This window comes from Pocillopora verrucosa, chromosome 8 (genome assembly GCF_036669915.1).
Source record: "Pocillopora verrucosa isolate sample1 chromosome 8, ASM3666991v2, whole genome shotgun sequence".
Lineage (NCBI taxonomy): Eukaryota > Metazoa > Cnidaria > Anthozoa > Scleractinia > Pocilloporidae > Pocillopora > Pocillopora verrucosa.
The window spans coordinates 9273208-9300646 of record NC_089319.1 but is presented as its reverse complement, the minus strand read 5'-3'; the positions used below and the strand labels follow the sequence as shown (position 1 = coordinate 9300646).

The 27439-nt window shown below is 36.5% G+C and overlaps 1 protein-coding gene across 5 annotated transcripts; it reads left to right on the top strand.

Moving 5' to 3' along the window:
- Positions 1–8750: 8750 nt before the first annotated feature.
- Positions 8751–25829, top strand: LOC131778996 (radial spoke head 10 homolog B-like). 5 transcript variants are annotated; one of them, XM_066170925.1, is made up of 6 exons: positions 19866–20216; positions 21747–21934; positions 23839–23973; positions 24587–24691; positions 24859–24963; positions 25131–25829. In XM_066170925.1, exons 2-6 carry the CDS (start codon positions 21747–21749, stop codon positions 25243–25245), a joined length of 648 nt encoding a protein of 215 aa, XP_066027022.1. In that variant the 5' UTR covers positions 19866–20216; the 3' UTR covers positions 25246–25829. The 5 variants fall into 5 exon arrangements, with proteins under 5 accessions (XP_066027023.1, XP_066027022.1, XP_066027024.1 ...); XM_066170923.1 differs by having other exon boundaries at positions 19869–20216; positions 21699–21934; XM_066170924.1 differs by having other exon boundaries at positions 19869–20216; positions 21604–21934.
- Positions 25830–27439: the final 1610 nt, after the last annotated feature.

Genomic DNA, 27439 nt, shown 5'->3' with positions numbered 1-27439 from the left:
TTTTAGGATTCTCTGTTAATTGATTGTTATGTTTGTATCTCGCGCACTTTTAGGATTTTCTGTCATTTGATTATTGCGTTTGTATCTTGCGCACTTTTAGGATTCTTTTTCAGCTGATTATTACGTTTGTATCTCGCGCACTTTTAAAATTCTCTCTAGTTTAATTAATATGTTTGTATCTCGCGCACTTTTAGGATTCTGTCATTTGATTATCACGTTTGTATCTCGCGCACTTTTAGGATTCTTTCTCAGTTGATTATTACGTTTGTATCTCACGCACTTCTAGGATTCTTTTTCAGTTGATTATTACGTTTGTATCTCGTGCACTTTTAGATTGTCTGTCATTTGATTATTACATTTGTATCTCGCATATTGTAGGATTCTCTGTCATTTGATTATTATGTTTGTATCTCGTGAACTTTTAGGATTCTTTTTCAGTTGATTACTACGTTTGTATCTCGCGCACTTTTTGGCTTTTCCGTCATTCGATTATTACGTTTGTATCTCGCGCTTTTAGGATTCTTTGTCATTCGATTATTACGTTTGTATCTCGCGCACTTTTAGGATTTTCTGTTATTTGATTATTACGTCTGTATCTTGCGCACTTTTAGGATTGTCTATCATTCGATTATTACGTTTGTATCTCGTACACCTTTAGGCTTCTCAGTCACGTGATTATTACGTTTGTATCTCGCGCACTTTTAGGATTCGCTGTCATTTGATTATTACGTTTGTATCTTGCGCACTTTTAGGATTGTCTGTCACTCGATTATTACGTTTGTGTCTCGTGCACCTTAAGGCTTCTCTATCATGTGATTAATACGTTGCATCTCGCGCACTTTTAGGATTCTCTTTCATTTCATTATGTTTGTATCTCGCGCACTTTTAGGATTCTCTGTCATTTGATTATTACGTTTGTATCTTGCGCACTTTTAGGATTCTCTTTCAGATAATTACTACGTTAGTATCCTGCACACTGTTAGGATTCTCTGTCATTTGATTATTATGTTTGTATCTCGCGCACTTTTAGGATTTTCTGTCATTTGATTATTACGTCTGCATTTTGCGCACTTTTAGGATTTTCTGTCATTTGATTATTACGTTTGTATCTTGCACACTTTTAGAATTCTCTTTCATTTGATTATTATGTTTGTATCTCGCGCACTTTCAGGATTCTTTTTCATTTGAGTATTACGTTTGTATCTCGCATACTTTTAGGATTCTGTCATTTGATTATTACGTTTGTATCGGGCGTCCTTTAGGATTCTTTTTAAGTTTATTATTACGTTTGTATCGCACGCACCTTTAGGATTCTGTCATTTGATTATTATGTTTGTATCTCGCACACTCTTAGGATTGTCTGTCATTTGATTGTTACGTTTGTATCTCGCGCACTTTTAGGACTTTGTCACTTGATTATTATGTTTGTATCTCGTGCACTTTAAGGATTCTTTTTCAGTTGATTATTACGTTTGTATCCTGCGCACTTTTAGGATTCTGTCATTTGATTAGTACGTTTGTATCTCGCGGACTTTTAGGATTCTTTTTCAGTTGATTATTACGTTTGTATCTTGCGCACTTTTAGGATTCTTTTTTAGTTGATTATTACGTTTGTATCTCGCGCACTGTTATGATTGTCTGTCATTTGATTATTACGTTTGTATCTCGCGCACTGTTATGATTGTCTGTCATTTGATTATTACGTTTGTATCTCGCGCACTTTTAGGATTCTTTTTCAGTTGATTATTACGTTTGTATCTTGTGCACTTTTAGGATTCTCTGTTATTCGATTATTACGTTTGTATCTCGCGCACTTTTAGGATTCTCTGTCATTTGACTATAACGTTGGTATCTCGTGCATTTTTAGGATTCTGCCATTTGATTAGTACGTTTGTATCTCGCGCACTTTTAGGATTCTTTTTCAGTTGATTATTACGGTTGTATCTTGCACACTTTTAGGATTCTTTTTCAGTTGATTATTATTTTTGTACCTCGTGCGCTTTTAGGATTCTCTGTCATTTGATTATTACGTTTGCATCTTGTGCACTTTTGGGATTCTCTTTCAGTTGATTATCACGTTTGTATCTCGCGCACTTTTAGAATTCTCTTTCATTTGACTATTATGTTTGTATCTCGTGCACTTTTAGGATTCTCTGTCATTTGATTATTATGTTCGTATCTCATGCACTTTTAGGTTTCTCTTTCAATGGATTGTTGCGTTAGTACATCGCGCGGTTTAGTATTCTCTTTCAGTGGATTATTACGATAGCATATCCGGCACTTTTGTTGCGTTATTATCTGTGTTCATACGATTGGAACGTTACTCTTCCGGTTAATTGTAGGATTTTAAACATAGATCATCGAATAAGATGTCATTAACTCGAGGGATCATCAATATGCAAGAAAAAAAACTCCTAATGAGTTATACGATAGGTATAAGGACATGGTCTAAACGTGATGTCAGTCGTGATATCGTCGAACGGCAGGAATGGTGCGGTTCCTCGACGGTTGACGGTTGACGGTTGACGGTTGAAGATTTTGATATAGGTCACAGATTACGGCTTTTTATTTCTTGAAAGTTTTCGCGTTAAATTAAAGTGTCATTAAAGTGTTCCTCTCAATTCTGACGAACCACTATTTATTGTAATTCTATGGTTGAAGAAAAGAAACAAGTAAGATACTTTGAAGTTGATGTTGTTGTTTTTTGTCACGAATTCAAACGGTAGCACTTTATTTCATTGTTTTGGGAAAGCCATACTAATATTGTTCAAACTTACAGCAGAAGATATAGCCATAAACAAAATAAAATGATTTGAGTCCCGTTTTGATCTCAAGAGGAATTGCTGTCGTGCACTGAGTTTATTCATTCGTTGTTGTTTAAAAGCAAAATTGCAATCTTCTGTATAAAATTTGAACAGCCTAACACCTGAAGGTAAGTAAGAGGAAAGCTAAAGTGCAACAAATTCTTATCCACTGACAATTTATTGTGATATTCATCAGCATGTGCATTCAATTCATAGGTAGATCAAGAATATTGGGCGACTCAGCACTTCAAAGATTTAAAAACTGATTTACATTCGTATGAAATGGCAATATCTATTGCATTTGTTGATTTATTGTTAATTTTCTTTTTCTTGCAGACTGGCCGTTAATTATCACTGGTGCTTCAAGCGCTTATCAAATAAGAAAGGATGATCCCGGTGTGAAACAAGATTTTTTAGAGGTATAGCGAGTTCTTCAACCAAAAAAAGAAGACTTTAAAGCCAGTCGTGAGAAAAGATTACTTTGCGATTTTATTTTATTTATTCTGTAAGCAAACCCCGTTCAAATGCGGTGAATTTTCCCGCCAAAAGACTTAGAAAAAATACGGTGCTCAAAAATACGCATGCGCCGTTTTTAAAAAAAAAAAAATTTGTCAACAAACTGTAATTCATATGTATCTTCAATAAAGCAATCGTTTGTTTTGTGTATATCTTTATTATCTTTCAATACATACTCAATAAACTGTTTCACATAGTAAGTGCTTTTTTAATTAGTTAATAACATAAGTATGGTTTTACTTTTTGTGAATATACTAAGAGTTTTGGCGGGAAAATTTGGAACAACCATTTAAACGGCATCTCGTGCAAAAAAAAATTGGGAAACGCCAATTTATCTTAAGAGCTTGAAAATAAAATTGGAATAAAGTAAGTCTCGTTTAGAAACGACTTTTTGTATCTCTCAGTCGAGGTTTTCGCACTTCAGATTTTTTTTTGCACGAGATGTCTACATGTAGCAGGTCTAAAAGGCAAGCATTAGGGTTGTCCAATTGGAAATGCAAAATTTATCGTCCAAATTTTTTTTATCAAATGTCGGTAAAAATTACTTTTAATTTTAATGTTTTGCTATAAGTAAATTATTTTTTCAACATGTGAGATCTTGAATGCAGTCACTTTTAAGATGCAACACAGGAAACAAGATGGAAAAGCAAAGAAAAAAAATTTGACAAGAAAATGTTTTAACCAAATTCCCAAGGCTATTTTTGCAGTGAAATAACTTCGTGGTATAAACCGTCCTGGATGAAGAGATACCTTTCATTTTGAACTGAAAGGTTATTTAAGATGTAAACTGGTGAATTTGAGACGAAATTTTGGAAATAAACTTGTTTGAATTATTCGAGTATTCTCTTTGAATTTTGTTTTAGCAGCGGGATTTAAACAAACAATAGGGCTCCAAATACTTTACACCACATCCTCGTGGAAAATTAGGGAAAATTTTTAAAGAGATTTAGAGAATGGACGAGGTTAGCTAAGACCAGATTTGTTTTTGTTTACTGTAACTTTAGACTGAGAAAATTTGAATACCAAACCGAGAAATTGTATTCTTTTTCTACTGTATTCCTGGGTTACACCGATCGAGTGAAAGCACAAAAGATCTTCTTGCCACTTAAGTTAAAAGTAAATTAACTACAATGTCATGTCAAAACCAAATGCCTGGTCCCTAAAGCAACAAAGGATTCGTTTCTCGAGTGTTACTTGTTCTATGAGTTTTGGGAAAAATTTTTTATGGAGCAACAAAAAGACAACCATTCCGATATCAAGAATAAAAACCCAAGGATTCCATAAACTTTGGCCATAAAAAATCTGTCATTCCATTTACACCGGCAAAAAATTTTTTTCAGTTAAACCAGGTTTCACTTAATGAAAATCAGAAACAGAATTGAAAAACTGAATTTTCAAATGTGCTAAATTTTAAGTCGACAAACAATGGTTGAACCCTTTAATTCCCATGAGCGACCAAGACAAAATTTCTCCTTACAATATCAACACAAAATCAAGCAGACAAGTGAGGACAATTAAGAAGAAACTAAATCAGGGGACTACAATTTGATACACTACCAAATTCTCCAAATTGAAATCATAATTATTTCATAGCAGATAGTAGGGAGAATTATTAATGAGATCTTGGAAGTTAAAGATCAAGCAGCTGCTAGGAAGAAAACAATATTCAACTATGTTTAACAAAACAGCTCTAAGACATGTTAAGCTTTGGTGTGAACGGGGTATGTGATTTAATTTTCTCTCCTTGTTTCCACTGCTGTTCTTCCAATTCGATATTTATTGTTCAACAATATGTGAAAAATGTTCAATATTCATTAATACCGTCTAATAAAGTATGCTGGAAAGATGCAAATCTAATTTTTTCGGTAATAACTCAAATCAATTTAATCAGCCGAAATATTTCTTTGATGTCTCGAAATATTTGATAATTTTTCTTTAGAAAAATTTATAGCAAACTGAACTTAAGACAATCCTGCTCTTTCTTTCCTATGAATATATATATATATATATATGTATATATATATATATATATATATATATATATATATTTCATCATTTTTATCTTGACCAAGTTTTCTGGCCATTTTTCAAACAAAACATCCTTAATCCTTTACATCCTAAAATCACTATGCATATTCTCCATACTGTTCTCTATACATTTCTTAAGGGTCTGAAAAAAGAATTTGTTTTAAAATTTGAGAGTTTTTAAGCTGCTGATCATTTCCTTTATTCTCATGACCTTAATGTTTTATTCAGGGCTGATATTTTAGGGAGAAACTCGGTGCCAGTTCCTCTTAGGGGTCAAAGGGCTAACGGTGAAAATCTGTCTCTTCCTAACCGACTGGTTGATATTTAATGACAAGTCAAATTAATGGACTTAAAAAAATTTTGTAATCAGGCATTTGTGTTTGAACATAGAGCTTCCAAACGGAAGCTAACCATAGCTGATGCAAGAAGATGGAGTTTTAAGATGCCATTGAACTGATTAATTTGATTCCTATGGAACAAACAAATTCGCATCTTTGTTAATAAAAATTTTCGTACGTTGTTTTTTTTTGTTCATGTCGAGGACAAAAGGCTTTAAATAAAATCAATCTGGTTTTAATTGAACAACTATTTGGAAAGCTTTTAGTTTCTTTCTTTGTCGCTTGTGCAGTCTCATTGACAGTTAAGTCAAAGTCATCTTGAAAAGGGCTGATGTCCAATGTATGTCAAAGTTTGACGTTCCAACGTGGACGAAAATCATCAACAGGGTCAAGTCAGGAATTTTGTGAATAAATATAAAATTTAAAGTTTTGTTCGTAATTAAGTGGCAAGTTTTGCCGCGATTTTACTGGACGAGAAACTTCAGCAGTGTCCTTCGATATTATTCTGTTTTTCCATTTTGTCTATTGGTTTTGTCAATTAAATGTCATGAAGTCATTTGTAAGGTTCTGGCAGGTGTTGTAATCTCGCCCTCGAGAAAGGAACCTGGAACCTGGAACCTGCCTTACGTCAGTCAGTCAATTCTTCAATAACGGTTAATGAAAATAGTGGCAACTGTTGTTTAATCATTGAGCAAGTACTCGTCAAGTGTACACGTGTTTTGTTTTGTCTTTTTCTTTGGTCGATGGTGCTCAGAAATGCAATTTGTAGGAAATTTTACAATGACTCAGTTTAGTCCATTTATCGCATGATTTGATTTTGAAATTTCATTTGGTTTCTTAGAGTGTTGTTTCAGTGCCACCTTAACAAATATCACATTTTTGTCACATCAGCTATGATACAACTCTGATACGGATTGTTAGGAAAAACAAAATGAATCTTGGTCACCACGACTGAAGGGTTTCTAAAGCATACGTTTTGAGCATGAGCCCTTCGTCAGAGCGATTAACTAACGAAACAAGTTTTATTTTCAGCTTTAACCATGTTCATGCTGATGTTAAATTCGTAGCTGTTTTGTTCAATGCAATGCAATAAATTCCTTCGAGAAAGTTGCTCTTAATTATAGTTATCAGTGAAAATAACCATATGATCGCTAAAAGTCTGCATAACAATCCGTATCGCAACAAATATTTTAAGATTGGCGGCTCGTTTCAAACTACTCACTTACCAAATAATTAAGTCCATCATTTCAGAGTCCAAGAATACTCCAACCTGGAAATTAGCGAAAAAATGGAGACTTCTCACAAAAAAGGTTATTAAGAGAGCCACCATTTTTGCGATGTTGTTTAACAATTTAAAAGTTCTTATCTCTGCAGTATCCTCTTTATTTTCAGCATTCCAGTTTCTCCTCTGGAGCAGATTTTCCATCCTTCCATTTTTCTCTCAATAATTCCTCATCCTGGAAAAAAAAGAAATCAATATGGATGTGATCAGTGACCGCTTACTGATTTAAATAGTACAAAAATTAGAAAACTGCTTACGACGACATACACTCTAGGGAGCTTTGAGGTAAATAAGTTTGTCATAATCTTTGAGGTGTAGGATTCTGAGGGGAAATGATTTAGTGAACAAGTATTGAAATTCCACGTGGCTGCTTTTAATCCTAAGTCCCTTAAGAGTGACTAGAATCTAATTTCTCAATACAATCATTGATCAGCTCTGAATCAAACATTAAGGTCGCGAGAATAAAGGAAATGATCACCGATTGAGGAAGCTCTTTAATGCTAACAAGTTCTCCTTATCAGCACCTTAGGACATTTATGGAAAATATTATGAAGAATATGCATACTGATGTTAGGGTGTAAAGAGTTGACGACAGAATGACATTCGCCAGTGAATCTAACATTACCTACGTCTTTATTTTAGCGTTCGACCGAAAGATAGCGATGAATTTCTGACACAGTTGGTTACAACCTTCGTTTCTCTAAATGCTGAGGCCGGCACCCTTTATTAAATAAACTTTCTAATGGAAAAGCCGCTCAAACTAAGCACTCAACACGTGTTCATTCGTTTGAATAAGATGTTGCGCTCAGCTCTCTCCACAATATTTTCTCAAAAGACTGTTCACCTTCTGTTTTAGTAGGGTAAAACCACTTTCCTTTGCTCTTCTTTGCAGCAAACGTCTTCTTTAATCCACTAAATTTATCTTCAGCAGCTAGAACGACACTTCTTGACTTTCCGGTAGGCAACGTCGTTTGATGAAAACTACTCAAATCTTATGAATATGGATTAACAACTCTAGCCAATTATCGGCTGGTATGTCGCGCAGTTTTGTTTGCACGCTTAGCCAGTTAATCAAGAATTAAGAAGATCGATAAGCATTGTGTTCTACGAATTTGCACAGGGAGAGGAGAACAAAATTAACATTATTACATTGCAAAAACAATTTGTTTGAAGTTCAACATTTGAAAATGGGAAAGGATTTGAAAAAAAAAATTCATTTTCAAAGGAGGGGCGGAAGAAGGAAAAAAAATGCAAACATGAAGTTTATTTTACTGTTTGCTTCACTTGAATAAAATTTTACGAAATGAACGCTTTGTGTACTCCGCTTAGGCGATAAAATGACAGGGTTGAAAAACGCAAAAGGAACCGAATAATTTGCGGTTAATTCGCTATCAAGGGGGCATAGAAATAACAGATAACGCGTTGTTATTCCCTGAAGGCAGGTCACACGGGGAAACTGATCCTCACGCCAGGAAGGCGATTTAAAGATTGAACTAAACAAGAAAAAATAATACATATCTATACTTAGATATATCCCCGATATCTTGGTTGGAAAAGACAAACTTTCGCCAGGGTCTAAAAGAAAACCTGTTCATCTTCATTTTTACAAAAACTGTCAATGAACATAAATGTTAAGTTAGGAAAGATATTCAATCTGTTGAAGTGAACAACGAGAAGTTCAATGAAGATATTGTGTTTGCGAGTTAATTTCAATGTTTTTCCTTCTCTAAAAGGGACCTGGAAACGGGCTCTTTGAGGTCACGCAAGTTTGAAATCACGCGATGTTGTTCTCGTTTTTCACATGTGATCTGAATTTGTTTATGATCAGCTCACAATATAAACACACAGTTCCGAACCGAACTTTTACCGCTCGTAGATGGGTCTATGTGCTTCTGGTGAACCAAAAAACTACGAAACGATAAATCCCTACGATGGAGACACCTTTCTTTGCTTTCGGCACGGCGAAGGAACGTATCACTACAGCAATGGTGACACATACAAGGGACAATGGCGATGGAATAACTTACACGGACATGGCTTTTACACACATGCAAATGGAGAAGTGTGAGTAAGGTTACATATGCTGTTTTTTTAGTAATGAATCTAGACTTTGATTAAACATTTGATGGGCGATAATGTTGGGGCAGATGTTTCATTCTTTCATTTCATGGCGCCTAGACGATTTTTAATCTCAATTAACGTTAGTTTTGTATGCGTAAGATTTAATGGCACAGCAAAGAAGAGTGAAACGGATCATTTCAATTTCGAGCTATCTTTCTGTTGTATTTATAGAATTCCATTTCATTATCAAACGGGTAGACTGCCCGTTGTCTTCATGCAGAACCTCTTGTTAACTGTAGCGTGCCCGTGATTAATCCATTTCGCTTAGTTAATGATTTTGCTACCCCAGTCTACGCATCCTAGTTTCGCTAACAAGAAGCGTGTACGAAAGTGACCGAGCTAGCACAAAATGACTTCATGCATATGGCTATTGCTGGATATTCATTTATTTGCTTGGCAATAAAACCTCAGTTACCTCCAGTTTTAGTGGGTAGACCGATGCACTTTCGTTTTTCCCCTTTTGCCTGGTAACCAGGCCTTCCTTTCTTAAAAATTTTGTTCCTCTTATCAACAAAATCTTTTCAATTTAATTCAAATTTTTGCTCAGAGAGAACGAGAATATGTGGATATGAAACCTCTCAAAAACAGTTCGTCAAAGCAAATTTTAATCTATAAACAAATTGGAGTTTGCTTTTCTTTTACTTGTTGTGAAAAGCAAAATCAGCGAACGTGACTTCCCACACACTGACCAAGCTTTAAATCCCAAAACTTGTAGACCTTTTCTTCTGAACCATTCGCTCGCTAACGCAAATTATTTACCTTAAACTCCTCCGTATTTAAGGATATAACACTTGTATTCTGCTGGAAAGACTTGACTCTTATGGTTCTAAAACGCCACCCCAGTCAGGCTCAGTTGAAAATTCCTAACCCGCCGGGCACGGATGACGGTCAAATGCCTGTGGGTTCCCAGGGGAGAGATGTTGAAGCTTCGAATTGATCGGCGCATGAGTTGAAGACCTGGTGAGCTTTTTGCTGTAATTTCCTCCGAGAAATAAAAATAGGTTTACAATTTCAAATCTATTGAAACCCAAAGGTAAGAAGATCACATACGCCACCTTGTAACTCTCTCTTTTCGATTGCTTTTTCTCGGCGTAAATTTTCTATTTAACAGCAAAAAGAAGCCGTAAAAATTTTTTAGAACGACGTGACAACCGTTCTACGGTCATTATCAAGTTTCAAATGTTGAAAAAAATAGGAACATAAACTTATAAGCGCAATTCTTTGTAGCCTTTTGCTTTGTGCTTTTAATCCATTAAAGAACTGTTTAGTAGTCTGTAACAGTTTATTCTTTAAAAAAACAATGAGCAACCCAGTGTACATCGTGAAGAACTCGTGATTGCATCGTGATTATTTAAAACCCCTATTTAGAAGGTGGATGCTATATAACTGACGCGTAGGTCACGCAATCATCGCAAGTAGAAGATTTGCTACATTGACAAGTATTTGCTTGATCGAAAGCACATTTGAACCAACAGACAAAATCGACGATTTCAAAATGGGGCTATGTATTTCAGTGAAACGAAAAGATTATGAAGACATTGTACGCTACGATGGTGGGACTTTGCTTTGTTTCAAACACGGAGAAGGAACAAATCTTTACGAAAATGGCGATATATACAAAGGGCAATGGAAATTGAATCAAATGCACGGTCATGGAGTTTATACACACGCTAACGGAGGAGTGTGAGTACAGTAGCTTAAATTGATTATCTCCAAAACCAGTGATAGTTTATTGATATAACCGAACATGTTTACTCAAACAAGGTAGCAATCAAGATGCCACAAGTCACGTAAACAATGCCATGCAATTATCTGTTACAAAAACCTCACACGCTTCTTCACAGCTCCCAATCCGATTTGAATTTTCCAAGGCCAAAGTTTTCAATATAGATATTGAGACGCTTCGAAATCACCTACACTTAGCCTTCTTTAAAACGCGTCGAAACTGAAACACTCTAAATTGCGTAATCTTCCTGTTTTTTCTCAGGCATTTTCTTCTCTTATGAGGGAAGGTGCCTCCTACCTTAAACGCTCTCACCTGGACGCGTTGCTACCCAGGGTATGGTTTTGCACCCTTCTGTCGTGGAACAAGTTTTCAGTTCACATAGCATAAAATAGGGTCAATGCTCCGAGTCACCTCCGAAAACGTAAAAATATTGGACACCACTGAGGAAACTGCGTAAAAGATGGTTCAAATATTGTTTTTTTTTAATTTATTTATTTTATTTCTTCATTTAAAAAGACAATCGCAAGCGTGATCTGTGATGACACTTCAGATCTGTGATCTGTGATGACACCTCATCAAGACAATAATAATAATAATCTTTAATTGTCACTTCCACTCTGCCCAACAGTGCATCAAAACTTTGGACAGAATTTTTACAATGATCATTCATGTACGTCGATTTATTAACACTTCTCCGACACATCGGTTGATGATCTTCCAGGAAAGTAATTTCTATCAATTACCAAAAAAGTGGCCAACAGATCTTTTTTCATGAAAATGTTACCACAAAAGCGGCGTAATGTATAAAAAGTACCCTTGATATTAGCGCGTGAAGAACTGATAATTCAGATGTTTTTGTACTGTCCTCTTTGATCAAGGTCATCATATAAATTCTTACGTTTACCTCTTCGTATTATTTTGATGTCATAGAAAACAAGGATATTTTTATCAAAATGAGTACATCGGAAGAGATCCTGGAAATTTATTTGCTGCTACAACATGTTGCACTGGGTCATGTTTTGGAGGTGCTCAGTCAGAACCTATTGCAAGTGATGAGGAGATAAGGTAAAATTTTCATTCTGAAGAAAAAAAAGTTAGTCTGAATGATCGCGTGAACGCCTAAGGAGAGACACCCAAAAGGACGTTCCTTAGACTTCTTCCCATCACAGGGAAGGTCTACGAATAGGGTCCGTTTTGAGGCCAATTGTGACAGATTCATAAACCCTTGTAAACCCTTTCACTTCCAAGAACTTAAGGTAATTCTCCTAGCTAATGATGAAACATTATTCCTTTGTGAGCATAATAATATATGAGCATAATAATAATCTTTAATTGTCACTTCCACTCTGCCCAAAAGTGCATCAAAACTTTTAAGAGAACTTTTACAGTGATCGTTATTGGGAAAAAAAAAAAAGCACCTCTTGGCCTCAGTTATGTTGCAAATGACTTTTTGATGGTGTTGCGTGACGTCCGCGAAATAATGTGGTGTGACTTCCTCTTGGCCTCAGTTATGTTGCAAATTGTTGCAAATGATTTTTTGATGGTGTTGCGTGGCGCTCACGAAATAGTGTCGTGTGACGTCCGTTAAATATCTGGGAGACTACGACCGAAGATGAAAATAATTGAAACATTCGCATGAATTATTATTTATCTCTTTCAGAAAACAAGCGATGAAAGAAAAAGCTGAACAAAAGGCTAAAGAAAGAGAGGCACGGCAACGTCGAAGGGACGAAATACGACAGAAGTATTCAACATAATTCAGATCTATCTGAACGTCCATACAAGAGATATGAACATTCCTCTCCAGATAGCCATAGGGTGTGTAAAATACAGGATGACCTTTTGTTCTGGAAAATCTGCGTGAGTGCGAACGATGCAGAATAGGGCGTCACGCAAGTAAATCACGCGAGAAAACGCGTATGTTCCTGGCACCCTCTGTTGAAAGAGACATAGCATATTTAAGGAGAGATGTAGGTGAAGGATAAAAGTTGGAGCCAAAGCTCTATTGCGTACATCGCCTGTATAAACAGAAATTCAATTAGATCACGTTTTTATTGATTATAATTCCTGGCTGAATTCGTTGACTCATTCGCGTAGAAATTTGGCCCATTTCTCACCTCAGTGTGCGAACCAGAAATGTTTGAGCGTGCTAGTGTTTTTTATAATAAAGTTCGGATATAACGCGTGCTGTCATTGGTTGAAAGAGCGTGCTCTATGAGAGTATAGAGCATAGAGCTGAGCTAAAGCTGTCACGCCATCTGTCAAATTGTACTATGTTCGATCTTTTCCGGGACTTCTTTTTAGCTTCATTTGATTATACAATTGTATCTCGCGCACTTTTAGGATTCTTTGTCAATTGATTATTACGATTGTATCTCTCGCACTTTTAGGATTATTTTTCATTTGATTATTACGTTTGTATCTTGCGCACTTTTTAGGATTCTCTTTCAGCTGATTATTACGTTTGTATCTCGCGCACTTTTAGGATTCTCTTTCATTTGATTATTACGTTTGTATCACGCGCACTTTTAGGATTCTCTTTCAGTTGATCATTACGTTTGTATCTCGCGCACTTTTCGGATTCTCTTTCATTTGATTATACGATTGTATCTCGCGCACTTTTAGGATTCTCTTTCAGTTGATTATTACGTTACAATCTCGCGCACTTTTCGGATTCTCTTTCATTTGATTATACGATTGTATCTCGCGCACTTTTAGGATTCTCTGTCAATTGATCATTACGATTGTATCTCGCACACTTTTAGGATTATTTTTCATTTGATTATTACGTTTGTATCTTCCGCACTTTTTAGGATTCTCTTTCAGCTGATTATTACGTTTGTATCTCGCGCACTTTTAGGATTCTCTTTCATTTGATTATTACGTTTGTATCTTGCGCACTTTTAAGGATTCTCTCTCACCTGGTTATTACGTTTGTATCTCGTGCACTTTTAGGATTCTCTTTCATTTGATTATTACGTTTGTATCACGCGCACTTTTAGGATTCTCTTTCAGTTGATTATTACGTTTGTATCTCGCGTACTTTTAGGATTCTCTTTCATTTGATTATTACGTTTGTATCTCACGCACTTTTAGGATTCTCTCTCACCTGGTTATTACGTTTGTATCTCGTGCACTTTTAGGATTCTCTTTCATTTGATTATTACGTTTGTACCACGCGCACTTTTAGGATTCTCTTTCAGTTGATTATTACGTTTGTATCTCGCGCACTTTTAGGATTCTCTGTCATTTGATTATTATGTTTGTATTTCGCTCACTTTTAGATTCTCTGTCATTCGATTATTAAGTTTATATTTCGTGCACTTTTAGGAGTCTCTCATTTGACTATTACGTTTGTATCTTACGCACTTTTAGGATTGTCTTTCAGTTGATTATTACGTTAGTATCTCGCGCACATTAAGGATTGTCTGTCATTTGATTATTTCGTTTGTATTTCGCGCACTTTTAGGATTCTTTTTCAGTTGATTATTAAGTTTGTATCTCGCGCACTTTTAGGATTTTCTGTCATTCGATTATTACGTTTGTATCTCGCGCACTTTTAGGATTCTCTGTCATTCGATTATTACGTTTGTATCTCGCGCACTTTTAGGAGTCTCTCTCATTTGACTATTACGTTTGTATCTTGCGCACTTTTAGGATTGTCTGTCATTTGATTATTATGTTTGTATCTCGCGCACTTTTAGGATTCTTTTTCATTTGATTATTACGTTTGTATCTCGCGTACTTTTAGGATTCAGTCATTTGATTAGTACGTTTGTATCGCGCGCGCTTTTAGGATTCTTTTTCATACGATTATTACGTTTGTATCTCGCGCACTTTTTGGATTCTGTCATTTGATTATTACGTTTCGATTATTACGTTTGTGTCTCGCGAACTTTCAGGAGTCTCTCTCATTTGACTATTACGTTTTTGTATCTTGCGCACTTTTAGGATTGTCTGTCATTTGATTATTATGTTTGTATCTCGCGCACTTTTAGGATTCTTTTTCATTTGATTATTACGTTTGTATCTCGCGTACTTTTAGGATTCAGTCATTTGATTATTACGTTTGTATCTCGTGCACCTTTAGGCTTCTCTGTCATGTGATTATTACGTTTTTATCTCGCGCACTTTTAGGATTCTCTTTCATTTGATTATTACGTTTGTATCTCGCGCACTTTTAGGATTCTCTGTCATTTGATTATTACTTTTGTATCTCGCGCACTTTTAGGATTCTGTCATTTGATTATTACGTTTCGATTATTACGTTTGTGTCTCGCGAACTTTCAGGAGTCTCTCTCATTTGACTATTACGTCTGTATCTTGCGCACTTTTAGGATTGTCTGTCATTCGATTATTACGTTTGTATCTCGTGCACCTTTAGGCTTCTCTGTCATGTGATTATTACGTTTGTACCTCGTGCACTTTTAGGATTCTCTGTCATTCGATTTTTACGTTTGTATTTCGCGCACTTTTAGGTTTTTTTCTCATTTGATTATTAAGTTGGTATCTTGCGCACTTTTAGGATTGTCTGTCATTTGATTATTACGTTTGTATCTCGTGCACCTTTAGGCTTCTCTGTCATGTGATTATTACGTTTTTATCTCGCGCACTTTTAGGATTCTCTTTCATTTGATTATTACGTTTGTATCTCGCGCACTTTTAGGATTCTCTGTCATTTGATTATTACTTTTGTATCTCGCGCACTTTTAGGATTCTCTTTCAGTTGATTATTACGCTAGTATCTTGCGCACTTTTAGGATTTTCTTTCAATTGACTTTTACGTTTGTATCTCGCGCACTTTTAGGATTCTCTTTCAGTTGATTATTACGTTAGTATCTTGCACACTTTTAGGATTCTTTTTTATTTGATTAATACGTTTGTATCTGGCACACTTTTAGGATTCTCTGTCATTTGATTATTATGTTTGATCTCACGCACTTCAGGATTAACTTCCACTCAATTGTTACGGTAGCATCTCGCCCACATTAAGAATGCTCTTTAAATGGAACTTTCTGTTAGTATCTCGTGAACTTTTAGGGTTCTCTTTACGTTTACGTCTGTATCACACGCATTTAAAGATTCTTTTTCATCTCCCATTGGATTGCTATGTCTGTATGTCGTGCACTTTTGAGATTCTCTTTCATTGGATTGTTACGTCAGGATCTGGCGCAGTTTAGTATTCTCTTTCAATGGATTATTACGATTGTATCTTGCGTAATTTTAGTATTCTCTTTCGACTGTTTGTTGCATCAGTTTCTCATGCATTTTTGGGATTCTCTCTGATCAGATTGTTACCTCAGTATCTCGCACGCTTTTAGATTCTCTTTCATTGAATTGTTACGTTGATTTTTCGTTTATTTTAAGAATTCTCCTTGATTAGATTGTTACATTGGCATCTCCCGCACTTTTAGGATTCTCTTGCATTGGATTGTAACGTATGTATGTCGTGCACTTTAAGTATTCTCTTTCATTGAATGTTACGTCAGTATTCCGCACTTATGGTATTCTCTTTTAGTGGATTGATACAAAGGTATGTCGTGCACTTCAAGGATTCCCATTCATTTGATTGTTACGTTAGTATCTCACGCGCCATAGGATTTTCTTTCAGTTGATTGTTACGTTAGCATCTTGCGCACTTTTATAATTTTCTCTCATTTTGTTCCGTAATTTAAGGATTATCTCCCATTGGATTGCTATATATGTAGGTCATGTACTTTTAGGATTCTCTTTCACTGGATTATTACCTTAGCATCTCGCGTAGTTTAGAATTCTCTTTCAATGGATTATTACTGTAGGATATCGCGCACTTTTAGGATTCTCTTTCAACGGTTGTAGCGTTAGTATCTGCGTTCATACGATTGGAACGTTTACTTTTCCGCTTAATTGTAGGATTTTAAACATAGATCATCGAATAAGATGTCGTTAACTTGAGAGATCATAAATATGCAGGAAAAAAACTCCTAATGAGTTATACGATAGGTATAAGGACATGATCTAAATTTGATGTCAGTCGTGATATCGTCGAACGGCAGGAATGGTGCGGTCCCTCGACGGTTGACGGTTGAAGATTTTGATATAGGTTACAGATTACGGCTTTTTTATTCCTTGGAAGTTTTTGCGCTAAATTAAAGTGTCATTAAAGTGTTCTTCTCAATTTTGACGAATCACTATTTATTGTAATTCTATGGTTAAAGAAAAGAAACAAGTAAGATACTTTGAAGTTGTTGTTTTTGTTGTTTTTTGTCACGAATTCAAACGGTAGCACTTTATTTCATTGTTTTGGGAAAGTGATACTAATGTTGTTCAAACTTACAGCAGAAGATATCGCCATAAACAAAATACAATAATTTGAGTCCCGTCTTGATCTCAAGAGGAATTGCTGTCGTGCACTGAGTTTATTCATTCTTTGTTGTTTAAAAGCAAAATTTCAATCTTCTCAGGCTGCTCTCCTCTCCTCTGTGTTTTCCCCTGATCAATAAAAGTGCAAAACTGCCAAAAAATTGCCCTTGGCGTCGCATTGCCGTAATCCATCATGCTAGCAAATGCATTTCTTGCTCTAATTTTCTTAAATCCTGAATTTTACTTACGAAAAAATCTCGAGTAATTTAACAGCAAGTTAAGAAAACCACGTTTCGTTTCACTGGTGGCAGCCTACTTTTACGTCTACTTCTTACTATCCGTTGTAAGCGCCGACATTGATCTGTCGATTTGTGATCAGTTATTCAACGTGGGGACTGTGTCATTCAAAAATTTGAATTTGAGGCTATTTCTGACAAAGAATAGAGAAGGGTGGTTTATTTTCTGACGCGTTTTATGACCGGAAGGGAGCTCAAAAAAAAGATATGAAAAAGCCTCTGTAATAACTAAGTAATGTTTTTTTTAAAATAAGTTTAAAAATTCTACCGGATCCCGCGACCTACGACCTACGCTCATTCCCTTGCTATAAAATATCGAACAATTAAATCAGATGAACCTCCTGTAGCCACCAAAATCACAATGAAAAGAAAGCTCTTCAGAAGACGGAAAACACAGCGACGTCAAGTCTGTGCACGAGTAAGCTTGAGTGGCTTTGTTGACGTAATCAGCCATAACACTAACGTAACGACTCCCCCAAAACAAAATCGGGGTAGAAATAATTACACGGCAATCAAGGGAAATTATGCCGGAATATGACGTAGGAACTTGCGGAGAATGATTAAACATTACACATTTTATTTAGATTGCTATATTTTTCCCATGTCAATAGAGGGTTGATTCCACCTTTTCTGAGCACCCCTGATATCGATTTTTCCAGATCGATTTTTCCCTGACCTTTTCATTCGCTACCTCACGCTCTCCAGCTATTTTCCTGATTTGAAGATTCTCAAATAGTTGACTGCTACATAAATACGCTACGTCCTAGCTTCTCAACATAGAAAGCTTTTGCCTTTTTGGGTAATGTTGTGGTTGCGAAAGTTTCACAGAGAGATAATTGGCATAGTAATCATTCCAAACATAACAAACATTGATAGCAGGGTCGAGACTTGACTTATTTCCATAAACTGCACTTTCGATCTTGACTGAATTTATGAATTTTATCGGGATACTGTTTTGTCCTCAATAAGTTCTGTTCTGTTTGAATCATCAAGTTAACGTGACATGTTAATATGTCTATGCTACATAGTTCACTAAAGGGGAAAATAATAATAAGCTCAGTGCAGAACAGAAAATCAGGATTAAGGTAGCTTGTGTTTTCATTCCGGCTGTGAAGCCAGCCGGCCATAAACTAAGGGAAAATGCTTGGAGGTAGTTACACGCAAATAGTTGAAATTTAACGAAGTTTGTTTGTAAAATGACGTGCATATAAAGTGGAATTCTATTTCAGTCCGACCATTGGTTTATTTCAAAACAAAAATATATCAAATTCGACGAGACTAGCACCTTAAGTGAGCTAAAAATACCGAGTTGGTAAAAAAGGTCGAAAAATAAACATAAATATTCATGCTGACGGCTGAAGCTAAAGGTCCTCAATGAAACTGTCAGATTTAGTGAAAGAATAACTGACATACTTTTTAGTGTGTGTAAACAAATAGACGTTTTAACCATTCGCTGGAGTCGTCTCATGCTCAAAAAAAGGATGAAATATCCTACTTGACTTCCCCTCGTAAATTATTCACTAGAAATTCAATTAAATTTTGTCGCAGTTTGAATTCCTCCGAGCTGATGCAAATCAAGCGTGTTAAGAGGGAATAAAAAAATTCAAAGATGTTTATTTTTTTGTTCGATCAGGAAATGAGTGAAAGCGTGTCTTACTACCGCAGGAAGTACACAGTGTGTCTTTTTTGGGAAAACTTCAACTAATGCAGAGACCAGCTTTAAAGAATGAAAAACGAACTGAAACATGTCACCTTTACATGTGCAGTTGAAGCTTTTAAGTGTTCCGGTGATAAGGATTCTCTTCCGCTTGGAAACGATCAAATGTTATTCATCGTTTCTAAGAGCAACGTGGTATAGTTGGTCAATATAACGAGTCACAAGACTTGGTTGACGTATTTGCTAAGCGAGCCTCTCTTATCATTTTCGCATTTTTAAAACGGTTTCATTCTTCATTCATCAATGATCAGAAAAAAAACTCTGTCTGGGTCTAAAGGAGGCAGTATTGCTAAAGCGCTGTAAAAATTCGTCGTACATTTTAAATTAGAGTGTGCAATCTGACAGCAGTTGTATAAGCAATGATCGAGTGAAGATACCCTGGGTGACGCTTTTAGCGATGTTCCCGTTGAAGTTGCGAAATACAAAATCATAATTCAATACCTCGAGTTTTGATTCTGAAAGTGACAGGAACACTAGCTAAAAAACGAAATTTTCACAACATACGCGTATTGGATCGAATCTGAAATGACTAGTCGAATATTAACTGCTTCCTTTTATCCCAATGTTTCAGCTGCACAAGGCGTCGCAGAAAAAAAGGAAAAAGAAGGAAAGAATAAAAGAAGAAAGAAATAACCTTAAGATCGGAAATAAAGTCGCCAATTTTAAACTTAACATCGAGGAAAGGGACTATTTTTGCGAAGGAGGTTCGACCCCCTCACAACATGTGAATAAGGTGTGACTGGCATATTGCATCATCTTTTTCCCGCGCAATTGATGCGCGTGAGCATGTCTTGATCATCAAAACATTGAGATCGCGCCCATTCATTCATTAGTACACCGGCGTTCTTCTCAGTCCAGCGTGGCTGGAGTCTCTTTTAGTCAAAAGTTACCAAAGTTCGAAGCTATTTTCTATTGTCTAGTGAAACGAACATTTACGAAGAAGTTTAAAACGCTTTGAAGTCGTTGTCGTGAGGATGAGTGTGCAGACCGAAGTTGTATATGTGCCGCATACTGTTTAGTTTATATCTTCACTACAGTTCACCCTGGTGAGTTTTGAAATTGAAAGCACTGAAACCACGTGCAGTGGAATTAATTTACAAAGCTAAAACGTTAACGTGTAAGATGATTTTATCAAATATGAAGATATTCTATTGTAAATTTGGATATTTGTAGTATTTTCTCGCTTGACGTCGTACCGTGGCGTATTTCTTCTCTAATTGATAGCGACAGTCTCTTCGTTTTTTTCCCGTTTTTTCCTGTCAAGCCATAGCAATGTTGTGCCATCTCTTCATATCTTTTTCAGCAAATGAAATTAAAATGAGACAAGATGGCAGTAATGTTTATAGATTGAGACTGATAGCAAATAATTCTTTCCAGCTGTTAATTAGAATTTCAAATCCGTGGTTGACCCTTCCTCAAATATCTGTTAAATATTTACATGTCTGCTTCCCATGAAATTTCGAGAACGACCAAATATTCCAATCATATCTGATTTGTTAAAAGAGGTTTTCAGTGGTCCAATGAAAAATCCGCTGGTACCAGTACTAGAAAAGAAATCGAAACCAGGATTAAGACTTTGGACCCGGCTTGAGAATCATTTTCTAGTCATCCGTAGCTGTGGGCTTACCAGATCGCTTCGATTCAGTACGACTTCGTTAGCCGTCCGTTTGTTCGACACTTTCTAATGAACGCTTCTTTTAACTCTGAGGAAGGCAATTACAGGCTGTCTTTTTCTTTGGTCGATGGTGCTCATAAATGCAATTTGTAGGAAATTTTACAATGACTCAGTTTAGTCCATTTATCGCATGATTTGATTTTGGAATTTCATTTGGTTTCTTAAAGTGTTGTTTCAGTTATTAAGAGGGCCACCATTTTTGCGATGTTATTTAACAATTTAAAAGTTCTTATCTCTGCAGTATCCTCTTTATATTCAGCATTCCAGTTTCTCCTCAGGAGCAGATTTTCAATCCTCCCATTTTTCTCGCAATAATTCCTCATCCTGGAAAAAAAAGAAATTAATATGGATGTGATCAGTGACCGCTTACTGATTTAAATAACACAAAAATTAGAATACTGCTTACGACGACATACACTCTAGGGGGCATAGAAATAACAGAGAACGCGTTGTTATTCCCTGAAGGCAGGTCACTCGGGGAAACTGATCCTCACGCCAGGAAGGCGAGATAAAGATTGAACTAAACAAGAAAAAAATGCATATATATATTTTTATATATCCCCGATATCTTGGTTGGAAAAGACAAACTTTCGCCAGGGTCTAAAAGAAAACCTGTTCATCTTCATTTTCACAAAAACTGTCAATCAACATTTATGTTAAGTTAGGAAGGATTTTCAATCTGTTGAAGTGAACAACGAGAAGTTCAACGAAGATATTGTGTTTGCGAGTTAATTTCAATGTTTTTCCTTCTCTAAAAGGGACCTGGAAACGGGCTCTTTGAGGTCACGCAAGTTTGAAATCACGCGATGTTGTTCTCGTTTTTCACATGAGATCTGAATTTGTTTATGATCAGCTCACAATATCAACACACAGTTCCGAACCGAACTTTTACCGCTCGTAGATGGGTCTATGTGCTTCTGGTGAACCAAAAGACTACGAAATGATAAATCCCTACGATGGAGACACCTTTCTTTGCTTTCGGCATGGCGAAGGAACGTATCACTACAGCAATGGTGACACGTACGATGGACAATGGAGATGGAATAACTTACACGGATATGGCATTTACAGACATGCAAATGGAGAAGTGTGAGTAAGGTTACATATGCTGTTTTTTTAGTAATGAATCTAGACTTTGATTAAACATTTGATGGGCGATAATGTTGGGGCAGATGTTTCATTCTTTCATTTCATGGCGCCTAGACGATTTTTAATCTCAATTAACGTTAGTTTTGTAAGTGTAAGAGTTAATGGCACAGCAAAGAAGAGTGAAACGGAGCATTCCAATTTCGAGCTATCTTTCTGTTGTAGTTATAGAATTCCATTTCATTTTCAAACGGGTAGACTGCCCATTGTCTTCATGCAGAACCTCTTGTTAACTGTAGCGTGCCAGTGATGAATCCATTTCGCTTAGTTAATGATTTTGCTACCCCAGTCTACGCATCCTAGTTTCGCTAACAAGAAGCGTGTACGAAAGTGACCGAGCTAGCACAAAATGATTTCATGCATATGGCTATTGCTGGATATTCCTTTATTGCTCAGAGAGAACGAGAATATGTGGATGTGAAACCTCTCAAAAACAGTTCGTCAAAACAAATTTGAATCTATAAACAAATTGGAGTTTGCTTTTCTTTTACTTGTTGTGAAAAGCAAAATCAGCGAACGTGACTTCCCACACATTGACCAAGCTTTTTAAAAATCCCAAAACTTGTAGACCTTTTCTTCTGAACCATTCGCTCGCGAACGCAAATTATTTACCTTAAACTCCTCCGTATTTAAGGATATAACACTTGTATTCTGCTGGAAAGCCGACTTGACTCTTATGGTTCTAAAACGCCACCCCAGTCAGGCTCAGTTGAAAATTCCTAACCCGCCGGGCACGGATGACGGTCAAATGCCTGTGGGTTCCCAGGGGAGAGATGTTGAAGCTTCGAATTGATCGGCGCATGAGTTGAAGACCTGGTGATCTTTTTGCTGTAATTTCCTCCGAAAAAGAAAAATAGGTTTACAATTTCAAAACTATTGAAACCCAAAGGTAAGAAGATCACATACGCCACCTTGTAACTCTTTCTTTTCGATTGCTTTTTCTCGGCGTAAATTTTCTATTTAACAGCAAAAAGAAGTGGTAAAAATTTCTTAGAACGACGTGACAACCGTTCTACGGTCATTATCAAGTTTCAAATGTTGAAAAAATAGGAACATAAACTTATAAGCGCAATTCTTTGTAGCCTTTTTGCTTTGTGCTTTTAATCCATTAAAGAACTGTGTAGTAGTCTGTAACAGTTTATTCTTTAAAAAAACAATGAGCAACCCAGTGTACATCGTGAAGAACTCGTGATTGCATCGTGATTATTTAAAACCCCTATTTAGAAGGTGGATGCTATATAACTGACGCGTAGGTCACGCAATCATCGCAAGTAGAAGATTTGCTACATTGACAAGTATTTGCTTGATCGAAAGCACTTTTCAGGACCTCCGAAAACGTAAAAATATTGGACACCACTGAGGAAACTGCGTAAAAGATGGTTCAAATATTGTTTTTTTTAAATTCATTTATTTTATTTCTTCATTTAAAAAGACAATCGCAAGCGTGGTCTGTGATGACACTTCAGATCTGTGATCTGTGATGACACCTCATCAAGACAATAATAATAATAATCTTTAATTGTCACTTCCACTCTGCCCAACAGTGCATCAAAATTTTGGATAGAATTTTTACAAGGATCATTCATGTACGTCGATTTATTAACACTTCTCCGACACATCGGTTGATGATCTTCCAAGAAAGTAATTTCTATCAATTACCAAAAAAGGTGGCCAACTGATCTTTTTTCATGAAAATGTTACCACAAAAGCGGCGTAATGTATAAAAAGTACCCTTGATGTTAGCGCGTAAAGAACTGATAATTCAGATGTTTTTGTACTGTCCTCTCTGATCAAGGTCACCATATAAATTCTTACGTTTAACTCTTTGTATTTTTTCGATGTCATAGAAAAGAAGGACATTTTTATCAACATGAGTACATCGGAAGAGATCCTGGAAATTTATTTGCTGCTACAACATGTTGCACTGGGTTATGTTTTGGACCTGCTCAACCAGCACCTATTGCAAGTGATGAGGACATAAGGTAAAATTTTCATTCTGAAGAAAAAAAGAAAAAGAGAGTTTACACCTTCGTTTAGTCTGAATGATTGCATGAATGCCTAAGGAGAGACACCCAAAAGGACGTTCCTTAGACTTCTTCCCATCAAAGGGAAGGTCAACGAATAGGGTCCGTTTTGAGGCCAATTGTGACAGATTCATAAGTTGTAAACCCTTTCACTTCCAAGAACTTAAGGTAATTCTCCTAGCTAATGATGAAACATTATTCCTTTGTGAGCATTTCCTGAGAATTTGTTGAAGCATCAAGAAAATAATAATAATAATCTTTAATTGTCACTTCCACTCTGCCCAAAAGTGCATCAAAACTTTTAAGAGAACTTTTACAGTGATCGTTATTGGGAAAAAAAAGCACCTCTTGGCCTCAGTTATGTTGCAAATGACTTTTTGATGGTGTTGCGTGACGTCCGCGAAATAATGTGGTGTGACTTCCTCTTGGCCTCAGTTATGTTGCAAATTGTTGCAAATGATTTTTTGATGGTGTTGCGTGGCGCTCACGAAATAGATAAATATCTGGGAGACTACGACCGAAGATGAAAATAATTGAAACATTCGCATGAATTATCATTTATCTCTTTCAGAATACAAGCGATAGAAAAAAAAAGGGAACGGAAGGCTATAGAAAGAGAGGCACGGCGACACCGAACGGACGAAATACTACAGAAGCATCATATCGATTTCATGGGGTACAAATAGTCTTAACATGAATGTAGTGATCACGCCCATTTCAACACCCCACTCAAACCGAGTGAAATTTTCGAATGTTTTACCATCGTGCGGATTCTCTACGCAAAAGGCACTCAAGATGAAAATAATTGAAACATTCGCATGAATTATTATTTATCTCTTTCAGAAAACAAGCGATGAAAGAAAAAGCCGAACAGAAGGCTAAAGAAGGAGAGGCACGGCAACGCCGAACGGACGAAATACGACAGAAGCATCATATCAAACTCATGGGGTACAAATAGTCTTAACATGAATGTAGTGATCACGCCCATTTCAACACCCCACTCAAACCGAGTGAAATTTTCGAATGTTTTACCATCGTGCGGATTCTCTACGCAAAAGGCACTCAAGATGAAAATAATTGAAACATTCGCATGAATCATTATTTATCTCTTTCAGAAAACAAGCGATGAAAGAAAAACCCGAACAGAAGGCTGAAGAAAGGGAGGCACGGCAACGCCGAAGGGACGAAATGCGACAGAAGTATCATATCAAACCCATGGGGTACAAATAGTCTTAACATGAATGTGGTGACCACGCCCATTTCAACACCCCACTCAAACCGAGTGAAATTTTCGAATGTTTTACCATCGTGCGGATTCTCCACGGAAAAAGCACTCAATGTACCTCTGAAATATTAAACTATAATATTGTGGCTTTCTATTTCGCTAATTTTCTAACTTGAAGGTTAAGTTTTTCCCTCGTCATTTTTACCTTTTCTCCGAGCGGTTGCGTGAAATTAACAAGGCGTTTTTGATCAAAACACGACCGAGCGAAGGGTCTCGGGCGATATCTCTTTTACGCAGGCGCAAATTAAAAATGTACCGCCAGAATCAAAAAGAGGAACAAATTTCCTTTGTTTTGATATGTAAAGTGTCGAACAAAAAGCAGATTTACCTTCGTCAAATGGCGTTTCAAAACAGCTGTATCTTCCTCCTTTTGATTTTTCCTGTTTTGTAAGCGTGAAAGTAGTAGGAGAGGGATCGGGAAACTCAGAAAGCGCTCCGGGAATTAATCTGCCATCGTTTACTTACAAGATAAACAAGTAAGATTTGTGAAGTTCGTTGAAGTATGAAGTCTAAATAAATGCCTTTTTAAAGTTTGTTTGCTGGATTTTTCGTAAACTTCCCTGATTAATTTTTCGTTTCAGCTTACTAGTCTGTTCTATTTCAAAGCAATGTCAAGATGAAGACGGAGAACCATGAGTCGGTCCTTTCAACAATCGTAAACAAAGTGTTTGAGCAATCAGGTATACGAGGTGTAATAATCAATAGCCGCATATCAGAAGTCTTCAGAAAGAAAGTATTCTGTCTTCAGAAAGCTGTCAAGAAAGCTAATAATCGTGGCGGAAGGCAATTAAACGGGCCCTGGGGATCGATTTAATATCATATCGATCTCAATATCATACAGTTTTGTATCTTTCTTCTGTGGATTCGCCTTTCTAACGAGGGTGTATGTTGAGAATTCATTGCAAAATCGCTTTGTTTTTTTAATTTCCCTCTTTGAAATGTCCGCCATTTTAAAAATTCGTAACGGAGAGCATGCGCATTACGTGGGGTAAGTGGTTGCGTACACCTGGAACCGAGAAAAACAAATATTCGTCGCACTGGGGAAAGAGTTTGATATGTAACATAATTCAGATCTATCTGAACATTCATACAAGAGATATGAACATTCCTCTCCAGATAGCCATAGGGTGTGTAAAATACAGGATGACCTTTTGTTCTGGAAAATCTGCGTGAGTGCGAACGATGCAGAATAGGGCGTCACGCAAGTAAATCACGCGAGAAAACGCGTATGCTCCTGGCACCCTCTGTTGAAAGAGACATAGCATATTTAAGGAGAGATGTAGGTGAAGAATAAAAGTTGGAGCGAAAGCTCTATTGCGTACATCGCCTGTATAAACAGAAATTCAATTAGATCACGTTTTTATTCATTATAATTCCTGGCTGAATTCGTTGACTCATTCCCGTAGAAATTTTGCCCATTTCTCACCTCAGTGCGCGAACCAGAAATGTTTGAGCGTGCTAGTGTTTTTTATAATAACGTTCGGATATAACGCGTGCTGTCATTGGTTGAAAGAGCGTGCTCTATGAGAGTATAGAGCATAGAGCTGAGCTAAAGCTGTCACGCCATCTGTCAAATTGTACTATGTTCGACCTTTTCCGGGACTTCTTTTTAGCTTTTTTTCCGATAACTGAAAGTGAAATTTCGGAACTGAAGCGAGCCGGCAAGTAGCAACAGAAGAATCAAACAAAGGTTTGTAAACATACCAGGCGCCGTAATTTATGTGATTAAAACGTGAGCAGATACGAAAATCCAAAAGGAAAAAACAACATAGACATTCCGAGTTTTAAAGATTTTCACGCTCAGTTAGATTGCAAGCTTACGTACGGTAATAAAAATCAAACACAGCTAACACTCGTATAGTATATAAAGTTCAGTGTTCAAAAACAAAACAGAATAAAACAGAAATGATGAAAAATATAACCAAACTGGTATAACTGTTAAAATTCATACTAATCATGACGGTGTCTGAGCGAATATGATCATGCTGAAGTTCATCGCGGCTCGCTCATCATGGCGATCTCCGGTCATCACGGTAAAGCAAGCCTCAGAAACTACATCGCCTTGAACAGTTTGTTTTCTACCTTGTCATGTGAAAAAACTCACGTGTTTTTATGAGCCATAATTCGGCTGAAGTTCAC